Below are 11,741 nucleotides of genomic sequence, written 5' to 3' on the forward strand. Positions count from 1 at the left end.
TTCAAAAATTCAAAGATAAATCAAAAATAATAACAGAGGCCTTAGACAAAAAGTTATCCACTCATTATATCATCTCCATCAACAAAATCTCCCTCTTCCTCTCCCAAAAAATATAAAAAATGTCTGTTAAAAAATGCATTTCACCACTTACTGTGATTCTCCTACTGACAACAACGATTCTATACAACAACCAAGCTCATGCAACAAGTCCAATCAAAACCATCGTTGTTCTGGTGATGGAGAATCGATCGTTCGATCACATGCTTGGCTGGATGAAGAAACTAAACCCGGAGATCAACGGTGTAGATGGTTCGGAGTCGAACCCGGTCTCTGTTTCGGACCCTTCTTCCAAGAAAATCCAATTTGGGTCGGGTTCACATTACGTGGATCCGGATCCGGGTCATTCGTTTCAGGCAATAAGGGAACAGATTTTCGGGTCAAATGATACATCAATGGATCCTCCACCGATGAATGGATTTGTTCAACAAGCATATTCGGAGGACCCCACTGGTAATATGGCTGCAAGTGTTATGAATGGGTTCGAACCTGATAAGGTTCCTGTCTATAAGTCACTTGTCTCTGAGTTCGCTGTTTTCGATAGGTAAATAATTTTTTTTTCTTTTTTTTGGTTGATTTTTTCCTGTCGTTTTGGACTTATTATGACGTCGAGTAATCTTATTGTCGCATCTTTTGTCGTATTTTTTGCTTATCTTAAAATAAGAAATATATTAATACTTTTTGGTTATGTATTATTAATATTTTACGCAATCAAATTCAGTAGATTTTAACTAAAAAATCTGAAAAGATTTTAAAAAGCAATATATATTTAACTAAAAAGCAATAAATCTGAAAAGATTTTAAAAAGAACAAATGGTTCCATATTAAATATATTTCTCTGTTTTATTAATTTCTTTTTCTCTCTTCCTGGGAAGTATTAAGTTTTTATGTTTTGTACTAGGTCTTGTATTTTACGTTTTATGTTTAGTACGTGAAAATTAGAAAATAGAGATATATATTGTGACAAAAAAATAGAGAGATATTAGTCAAAAGTTGTTAGATAAGAAATATATCACTAAAAAGCAATAAATTTGAACATATATATATATATATATATATCTAATTTTTGCTATTACAAAAATGATTCATGTTTAATAGATTCCTCCATTTCTGTGATTCTGTCATTATGGGAGCTTTTGATCTATCCGTTAAGGGGTTATATGGTGCTGCATTGTGATGTATCTATCCCTAGTTGAATTTTTCATTGTAACCGTTTCTGTTTTGAAAAGAAAAATGTTTTTAAAAAATAAGTTTTCCAATTTTTGATATCTTTCATTTTCTTCTCTCTAGGGAAGTATTATCACGTTATATATATATATATATATGGTTTTGTCTTTTGATCGAAATTTTTTTTAATATGTATATAGTCTTGTCTTGTTTTTGTTTTTGGTTAAAGTATAGTCTTGTTTTGTTATGTACGTAACATAGTCTTCTTGGCGCTTTCTTTTGTGGTCTTGTATTAAAACTGCATATTACGTAATCAAAATGATGAGAAACAAAATAGTACTAAGAAAATATTAAAAAAAAAAAAACACTGATGGTCCCTTCTTTGATTTATTTCTCCCGTTCATTAATGTGTCTCTTTATTAATATTATTTTATCTTTTCTCTCATTATGGATGCATTATTACTGGGTTTTTTTTTCATCATAAAGATCATAACCGATTTTTAATCCTAAAATACTTGATATATTGGCTAGATATGTTGAGTACGTAATAGTCTTACTGGTGCAATCTTTTGTGGTCTTATGTTAAAATTTAGTATTACGTAATCAAAATTAAAAGATCTTAAAGGTAAATAACCTGAAATTTGTTTTTTCTTTCTTTTTTTTTTGCCAAAAACCCGAAATTAATTTTAAACAGATGGTTTGCATCGGTTCCATCATCGACACAACCAAACCGAATGTTCGTGCACTCCGGGACGTCAGGAGGAGCCACAAGCAACAATCCAATGTTACTTGCAAAAGGATATCCTCAAAGAACCATTTTCGATAATCTTGACCAAGATGATATCTCTTTCGGAATATACTACCAGAATGTTCCGGCCGTATTGTTTTATCGAAACCTAAGGAAACTCAAATACATTCCTAAGTTTCATAGCTATGCATTGTCCTTCAAGGATCATGCAAAGAAAGGTAAGCTCCCTAGTTATGCTGTGATTGAGCAACGGTACATGGACACTATCTTTGAGCCGGCTACTGATGATCATCCATCCCATGATGTCTACCAAGGACAGGTTTTTTCTTTCTTACTTTTTTTTTAATCATCTTTTTAATGGTTTTCTTATTATAGCAAAACAAATTATTCAGTCAAAATTTTCAAGTTAGTTTCTTCCTTTTAATAGTGAAAAACATTCTTTTCAGATATAAATAGATTAGAAATGAATAACGTATACTATTAAATTTTAAAGTATTAGTTAGACATTTTTCACATTATATTTGAAATTAGTAGTATTTTTGAAAAAAATCCTGTTTATTTACGTGATTAAAAAGTATGTTAATCAAATATATTATTGGTTTTATTTATCTAGCTAATACTGAACTAAAGATTTATGTTTGGATTTATGTAAACATGTTTCCATCATTGACAATGTGAAAAAACATACATGTGATTTACATAGAGTATAAGCTAGTAATCATCAATTTCGTATTTTAGAAGGTTACAAAGGAAGTGCGAAATTTAATTGTGATGACTAACAGTAAAATCGTTACTAATTTCAGAAGTTTATAAAGGAGGTGTACGAGACCTTAAGAGCGAGTCCACAATGGAACGAAACTCTGCTGATGATCACATACGACGAGCACGGTGGATATTTTGACCACGTGCCAACACCGGTTCGCAATGTCCCTAGCCCGGACGGTATAGTCGGACAGGAACCGTTCCTATTCCAATTCAACCGGTTAGGTATTCGAGTACCAACAATAGCAGTGTCTCCATGGATCGAGAAAGGAACAGTCGTACATGGACCAAACGGGTCACCATTTCCATCATCAGAATATGAGCACTCTTCGATCCCTGCGACAGTGAAGAAACTATTCAATCTATCAACACCTTTCCTCACAAAGAGAGATGAATGGGCTGGTACTTTTGAAAACATTTTGCAAATCCGAAAAGAGCCTCGAACTGATTGCCCCGAGACCTTACCGGAACCGGTTAAGATAAGAATGACAGAAGCGAATGAGAATGCTAAACTGAGTGAGTTTCAGCAAGAGCTTGTACAACTAGCTGCGGTTTTGAAAGGAGATGATGTGCTTACAACATATCCTAAGGAAATAGGAAAAGGAATGACAGTGATTCAAGGGAAGAGGTATATGGAAGATGCTGTGAAACGATTCTTAGAGGCAGGTCGTTTAGCTTTAGCCATGGGAGCTAATAAAGAAGAGCTTGTTCACATGAGACCTTCCCTTACCGGAAGAAGACATTAAGCTCATTCTTCCTTTTAAACTTTATCATATCTCTATTTTTATTTCGCTTTTATGAGTAATAAGTTATAATAGCAACACAAAAAGTTATAAGTTATACCCCTGATATCTTATTAATAAAATGATTTTTTATAATTGACATTCTAATTTTATATGTACTTTATTTAAAGTTTATCTTTTTCATCTTTTTTGTGATAAGTTTTTCTTTTGTTTAAATTTATTCAAGTCTACTGAAATACATGCGGTGAATATATTAAAAGAAAATATCTTTATTGTTCGAGTATTTGTAAATGAAAAACAGGAATATGTGTCAAGGAAACTCAATAATCGCATGTGAAAAACAAGAATATGTGTGGAATCCGATTCTTTAATCTTTACAGGATGACAGGAGCTCGACTCATTACTTATGTGGGCCAAGTGCAAATTCTAGTTTTGGCAGAACAATGTAGAGATTTTTGCAAAAAAAGACTCTAAAATTTGTGGATAACCTCAAATTCTAACAAAAAGGTGCAATATTTTTGAGACCTAGTACAAATGCATTCCTGGCACATGCCCTGGACGACAGAAAGATCTCATACCAAATAGAATGATGTTGAAAGGGTTCAGAATCTCTTATCCCTCATCGAGTTTTGAAATGTATAAAAGAAAAATAAATTTTGGGAGCCAGAGGCTTTGGTCAACCGGAATTGAATGTTTTTGTATGAGCGATGTCTAGCATCTAAAGTAACAATACTCGAAATTAAGAATGCTTAACAACCTTTATTGCTTTTAGGAAAATAACTCAAAACCTAAAGCTTTTCAAATTCTCTATCATCTCATGAGAATGCCACACATCAACACCTTCATATATATAGAGAATAATTTCCAAAATTCTAATCTTATTAGAAATACAATTTTCTTTTTTTAGATGACTTCTACGTATATTTAGATAACTCCTAAGTATATTTAGCTAACTCCTAAGTATTATTAATTTATTTAGAAAACTTGCTGTTCAAGCTTTCTTCAAGCTTACTCCAACATTCTCCCCATTAAGTTTGAAGTCACTTCTTGACACTTCTTAAACTCCTATAAGATCTCTCATCTCCTTGAACTTGATCCTTCCTAGTACCTTGGTCAAAATACCAGCCTTCTGCTCTGTTCCGGGGACATGCTCTACCAGAACTTGTTCATTTTCAACACACTCTTTTATGAAATGATATTTCCTATGAATATGCTTACTTCGTCCATGGAAGACTGGGTTCTTAGTAAGTGCAATTGCAGACTTATTATCGGTGCGAACTATCACCTTTTCACATTCAGTTCCAATGACTTCTCCGAGTAGTTCTTTCAGCCAGATTGCCTGCTTTGCCGCCTCTGTACCAGCCATAAACTCAGCTTCGCAAGAGGATAATGCCATTGTTTCTTGCTTTTGTGAACACCAAGTTATCGGGCAGTTATTGAGGTAGAAGATATGGCCGGAAAGGCTGTGCTTTTACCATCATCTGCATTGACATTGCGGCTGCTATCACTATAGCCCCTCCTTCTGCACGACCAAACCTGCACTTCCATGGAAGACTGGTTCTTAGTAAGTGCCATTGAAGACTTATTATCGATGCGAACTATCACCTTTTCACATTCAGTTCCAGTGACTTCTTCGAGTAGTTCTTGCAGCCAGATTGCCTGCTTTGTCGCCTCTGTACCAGCCATAAGCTCAGCTTCGCAGGAGGATAATGCCATTGTTTCTTGCTTTTGTGTACACCGAGTTATCGGGCAGTCATTGAGGTAGAAGATATGGCCGGCTGTGCTTTTTCCATCATCTGCGTCGACATTGTGGCTGCTATCACTATAGCCCACTAAACCTGTTCCTTTTGCATGACCAAACCTGAGTCCGAGAGACAAGTTACGTCGCAAGTATCTAAGGATCTTCTTTAATGCTGCACCATGAGATTCCTTAGGTTCCTGCCACCAACGAAATAGGAGAGGTCTGGTTGGAAATGAAGTAATATCGGAGGCATCCAATGTTTCTTCTGTAATCCTTTTCATTGACACTTTTCTCTTCTTGTGCTTTAGAAAATTTCAAGTCTGAGTCCATTGAAATATGAACTGCATTGCATTCCTCCATTCCTGCTTCGATCAAAATTTTGGTCGCGTATTGCTCTTGCTTCAGAGTGATACCATTTTCATCTTGAAATACCTTAATGCCGAGGTAATATGTCAGCTTCCCTAAGTCGCTCATCTCAAATTTTCTGGACATTCCTCTTTTGAACTCAAGTATCAGATTCAAACTTGAACCTGTAACTAGTAGATCATCTACATATACAGCCACAAGGAGAATATGCTCCTTCTCCTGCTTTCGGTAAAACGATGGTTCTTTTGAGCACTTTGTAAACTTCAGTTTGCGCAAAATCTTATTCAACTTGTTGTTCTAAGCTCTCGGAGCTTGTCTTAGTCCATAAAGTGCTTTGTACAACTTATACACCTTGTGTTCGCTCCCTTTGACCACAAATCCTTCTGGTTGATCGACAAAGACCTCTTCATTTAGCTTGCCATGTAAAAATGCATTTTTTATATCAATAAGATGCACCTGCCAACTGTTCGAAGCTGCTAAGGCAAGAATAAAACAAACTATCTCGATGCATAACTGGGGAAAACACCTCGTCAAAGTCGATTCCATATCTCTGTACATAGCCTTTTGCTACGAGCCTTGCTTTATATTTGTTAATGCTTCCGTTTGAGTTATGCTTTATCTTAAAAACCCATTTCAATCCGATTGCTTTTGCTCCACCTAGAAGATCGACTAAAGACCATTTTTTGTCCTTTGTGATCGATGTCAATTCTTCTTCACATGCATCCCTCCACACTTGTAACTCCTTTGCCTCTTTGAAGCTCCAAGGTTCTTCGTTTATTGTTAGCAGAAGTCGTTCACCTTCAATTTCAGCGAGACAAAAAAAAATCATTCAAATAGCTTGATATTACAACTTGTCTTGTCGATCTCCTTAACACAGGTACTTCTACAGTGGATTCGGCTTCAGATTTAGGAACAATACTTTCTCTTTCGATGATCTCAACATCATTGTCTTCTTCTGCTCCGCTTTCCTCTGTTCTTTTGCTAATAACATCATTCTCCCTACTGCCATCAGTTCCATGATATCCAAGACTAAGTGTGAATGTTGTCGTCTCACTACTGGTCTTACTCTCTGAATTTTTTCCATTTCCAGCTTTTCTTTTCATCAAAGATCACATCCCTGCTTACAATTATCCTTCTACTTTCGTGATCTACTAGTCGTTAAGCTTTTGATCCTTGTTCAATTCCCAAATGTACTAGTATTCGTGATCTGTCATCAAGTTTCTTTAGGTGTGGAGACTCTGTTTTTTCATAGCTGATGCACCCAAAAACATGTAGGTGTTCGATGTTTGGCCTTCTTTTCTTAAAAGCTTCGTAAGGTGTTTGTTCAACTAAGGACCTTGTCGCAGCTCTGTCTATCAGATATGTGGCGTGTCGCACTGCTTCTCCCCACAGATAATTGGGCACACTCATGTTTTTCATGATGCTTCTCGTCATCTCTAGCAATGTTCTGTTCTGTCTCTCCACCACTCCATTTTGTTTAGGAGTATACGGAGTAGTTAAGTGCCTCATGATGCCTGATTTTTCACAAAACTCTTGGAACCCTTGCGACATGAATTTACCACCCCTATCTATTCAAAAGGTCTTGATGGTAGCACTTGTTTCTTGCTCAACAGTTGCCTTAAACTTCTTGAGTTTATCAAAGGCTTCACTTTTCTCTTTCAACAGTATTGACCACATATAGCGAGAGTGGTCATCGATCAGCACAAAGATGTATATGTTTCTTTCTGCTGTTGGAGGCGTAATAGGTCCGCAGAGGTCTCCATGTATGAGATCAAGTAATTTTGCGGCTCGGTATGCTGTTGCTTGAGGGAACACTTGCCTTCTTTTCTTTCCAAGTAAACATGAAGGACAAGTTTCATTTTCAACATAAATACTAGGTATTCCCGTGACAAATTGCTTCTTTATCATAATCTTCATTGTTTCGGAAGCAATATGTCCAAACCTTGCATGCCATCTGGTCGAGTCACTAGAAGCCTCAAGCTGTGGACATCTAGTATTCTCGACTTCCATAAGTACTTTACATATTCGATTTTTGGACCTATTCGCTTTTACCAGTAGCTTACCATCACGATTGTATGAGTTAGATGATCTCCCTTCATTCTGATGTCATATCCTAACTTTGTAGCCTGACCGAGGCTTATGATGTTGCTCTTTAGATCCGAGATGAAATAGACATCGGCCAAAACCTTTCGATCACCGTTCTTGCTTACAAAAAGAATAAACCCTTTTCCTTTGATGTCAATACGAGAGTTGTCTCCAAATCTCACTTCTCCTGTGATGTTTTCTTTGAGTTTGGAAAAATACTCCCAGTTTCCTGTCATGTGGTTGCTGGCTCCGTTATCTAGGTACCAGACATTGTCTCCATCTGAGCATGTCTCGAACTTGTCGGGTTTTACATTCTTCTCATTGAGATACACCACTTCGTGCATCATCAATTCCTCTGCCTCTTGAGTTTTGTCTTCCTCATTCTCTTGTGCTTCTTGCAGTTTACGAATTCTATCTGGACAAACATATGCATAATGCCCTGCTTTGTCGCACTGGTAACATATGAGTTTAGACCTGTCTTTCTCCTGTCTATAGCCTCCGTTTTGTTGGTTATCATTGCTGTCGTAGTACCCACGACCTCTTCCTCGTCCATAGAAGCATCCACCCCGTCATCTTCCTCTACCAGTTCCATAAGATTCTTGTGAATCTGTGTTTGCATACATGAGTTTTCCTTGATCAATCTGTTGATTTTCTTCACAAATTGTTTCCTCATATGCTTTTAGTCTTCCCACAATATCTTCAAAGCTTGTTGTTTTAAGATCAAGGAATTGTTTAGTGCGGCAATGACATGCATGTATTTTCCTCTTGGTAGGCTGTGTAGGAACTTCTTTACCAATTTCGATTCTTTGATCGTTTCTCCCAAAGCTGCTGATTTTGTTGATAATTCAGAAAGCTTGCCAACAAAGTCATCAGTAGTGTATGTTTCTTTCATCTTTATTCTGTCGAAATCAGCCATTAAGGTTTGAAGTCTCACTTCTTTTACTCTGTCTGCTCCCATATTTACGGTTTTTATCGCCTCCCACACTGCTTTTGAGGTATCGAGGTTTCCAACTTGCAAGATTAATGCTTTGGGTATGGATTGAAATAAAAGTGCTCTAGCCAAATTGTCTTTGTCTCCTTCTGTTGTTCCCGGGTCAATGGCTTCCCACACTTTACGTACCTTGAGTGCTACCTTCATCTGAGTTCTCCACACTGTATAGTTTGTTGCATTGAGAATCAGATATTGTATAGTCGAAGGATTACTCTTATTCGGTTTCGTTATCAGAACTATATCACCCATTTCGTTGAATTGTATGATCTTTGTATTTGATTTCTTTGCTTAACCTATAAGCTCTGATACCAAATAAAGTAACAATACTCAAGATTAAGAATACTTAACAATCTTTATTGTTTTTAGGAAAATAACTCAAAACGTAAAGCTTTTCAAACTCTTTCTAATCTCATGATAATGCCACACATTGACACCTTCATATATATATATATATATATATAGAATAATTTCAAAATCCTAATCCTATTAGAAATATAATTTTCTTTTTTCTTAGATAACTCCAAAGTATCTACTATAAAAAAAAGAGAAGAGATTCTCTCCAGAGGACGACACGTCAGCACTCCATGAGATAACACATGTTCAAGTGAAATACTGAATAATTTAAATGCGTCATTTATACTTAAATGTGTTATTTATACTTATGATTTTAGAATCGTCTATGCTTAATTCTTAGTTTTGCTACACCTCTTCATCTTCCTCTCAATAGGATTTATTATCAACGTTTCTTGTGCATGTATGCTAGTGATACTTTTCATTCCTCCTTTCTTTTATTCTTTCTCTAAGAGAAACTTTAGGTATGTGCTTCGGGCTTTCTCCCTTCTATTTTTTTGGTCAAGCCTCTTCCTTTCATGTCTTTGAATTTGTCGCCTTAATGCCATGTGCTCCGGGCTACCAACGGAACTTGGAAGTTTGTTAAGAAGTTATGCGATAAAACTCTAGAATTTCAAGTGTCATATGACTGCAATTAGCTTTATTTCTCCACTCACAATCTCCTCCGAACATCTTTGGTACATCTGATCGGTGATATTATAGGTATATTGTAGGTATTATTGCGGGTCATTCTGATCGGAGATTTGTTGAATAGTTTTATGATTTTCATATCTCTATTTCTCTCTTCGCTTAGACAGCTTCTATTGGGTCCAAACACTTCAACCCTTGCACGATGTGTATATTATTTCTAGCTTTTGTTGCTTACATAGACATTGCTGATAAAGCTTTGAACGAATCTGGCTCCCACTTGCAAAGTTTAGTACTCTAGAATTTCAAGTGTCATTCGACTGCAATTAGCTTTATTTCTCCACTCACAATCTCCTCCAAACATCTTTGGTACATCTGATCGGAGATATTATAGGTATATTGTAGGTATTATTGCGGGTCATTCTGATCGGAGATTTGTTGAATAATTTTATGATTTTCATATCTCTATTTTTCTCTTCGCTTAGGCAGCTTCTATTGGGTCCAAACACTTCAACCCTTGCACGATGTGTATATTATTTCTAGCTTTTGTTGCTTACATAGACATTGCTGATAAAGCTTTGAACGAATCTGGCTCCCACTTGAAAAGTTTAGTACTCTAGAATTTCAAGTGTCATTCGACTGCAATTAGCTTTATTTCTTCACTCACAATCTCCTCCGAACATCTTTGGTACATCTGATCGGAAATATTATAGGTATATTGTAGGTATTATTGAGGGTCATTCTGATCGGAGATTTGTTGAATAATTTTATGATTTTCATATCTCTATTTCTCTCTTCGCTTAGGCAGCTTCTATTGGGTCCAAACACTTCAACCCTTGCATGATGTGTATATTATTTCTAGTTTTGTTGCTTACATAGACATTGCTGATAAAGCTTTGAACGAATCTGGCTCCCACTTGCAAAGTTTAGTACAATTGTTTGTGAAATAGTCTATGTCGATCAATATCCAATGGCTTTTACTTTGTTTTTTTACACGTCAGGCTTGTAGTAATGGAGAAAGGAGAATTGTCAGAAGAAAAATTTCTAATTACAAGAACTTGCAGAGACATTACATGCATGGTTTGTAATAATGATAATCTCGCTTGAAGCACATATTTATGTCCAATAGAGCTGTATGTTACAAGAAATCAATATTTTTTTTTTCTACAATATTCATTTCCATGTATAACTGCTACGCAGAATATGGTTATTTGCATTTGGTTTTATTGTCATCTTTGTGTTGCTTAATTATAATATGTGTTAACGCGATGCATCTGACAAGTCTCCAAAGGCGTTTTGGCCATTTGCAGAGTATGTTATCTTCAATTTATTTTACAGATCTTAATAAGTGGATTTTGATTAAGCAAATAAATAAAAAGAGCCACTAAATGTTTGCAGTGCTCTTGTGTAGTTTTAGGAATATTCAAGTGTTTTTTTTTCTGTTTTGATCTTGTAGTTTTGCATCTTTAAGGTGGTTATGGATTGTAAAGACTTGGTCACATGAGTAGGATGAGAAGAAAAAATATAACTGGAGGAATGCATACTTATCGTTTAAGATACTTCACACTTCAAGTGGGCCTCTTCCAAAAGGAATAAATATGTTGTTATTGCCTCCCTTACGGCTTAAACAATCTTCAAAGTTCAAACTCTTCTATATATTTTGAAAGTTAGTATAAGCCAATGATGATATGTTCCATTTGGTCTAATACAGAATAAGCAATGTTTTGTAATAAATTGAACGAAAAGAAAAGTATTATGAATTAAAGCATATATTTATGTGTATATGCATTTATATATATTATTTCTATATATTATATTATATAGAGAGAGTACAAGAGAAATGAGAGGAGAAGAAAATCATTTCTCTTATTCAGTTGCTTCTTCTCTTTACAAAACTGAAGTAACATATTTATACTACTATGTAAACTAATATAATAATAACATGGAAGAGACTTCAGCAACATGGATTAATAACAAACATATATTTGGGGTAAGTAATAAACTTGTTTATGAAGGAAAGTGTTAGATGGATAATCATCTATTTCATAACACTCCCTCATGATTATCCATCACTATCAATATATTGCGTACTGTCTCATAAAA

The 11,741-nt window shown here is 35.5% G+C and overlaps 2 protein-coding genes across 2 annotated transcripts; one reads left to right on the forward strand and one right to left on the reverse strand.

Moving 5' to 3' along the window:
• The first annotated feature begins 27 nt into the window (after window positions 1-27).
• LOC18025486 (non-specific phospholipase C2) lies at window positions 28-3,557 on the forward strand. The gene is made up of 3 exons (XM_006408548.2): window positions 28-601; window positions 1,919-2,291; window positions 2,776-3,557. The coding sequence occupies exons 1-3, from the start codon at window positions 120-122 to the stop codon at window positions 3,478-3,480; spliced, it is 1,560 nt and encodes a 519-aa protein (XP_006408611.1). The 5' UTR covers window positions 28-119; the 3' UTR covers window positions 3,481-3,557.
• A 3,599-nt stretch (window positions 3,558-7,156) lies between these two features.
• On the reverse strand, window positions 7,157-8,909 carry LOC112089267. Its single transcript, XM_024160336.1, has 4 exons — window positions 8,463-8,909; window positions 8,144-8,276; window positions 7,648-8,084; window positions 7,157-7,411 (listed from the first exon to the last, which is right to left on the reverse strand). The coding sequence occupies exons 1-4, from the start codon at window positions 8,907-8,909 to the stop codon at window positions 7,157-7,159; spliced, it is 1,272 nt and encodes a 423-aa protein (XP_024016104.1).
• Between the last annotated feature and the right edge of the window lie 2,832 nt (window positions 8,910-11,741).

This window comes from Eutrema salsugineum, unplaced genomic scaffold, assembly GCF_000478725.1.
Source record: "Eutrema salsugineum unplaced genomic scaffold, Eutsalg1_0 scaffold_12, whole genome shotgun sequence".
NCBI classification, from domain to species: Eukaryota; Viridiplantae; Streptophyta; class Magnoliopsida; order Brassicales; family Brassicaceae; genus Eutrema; species Eutrema salsugineum.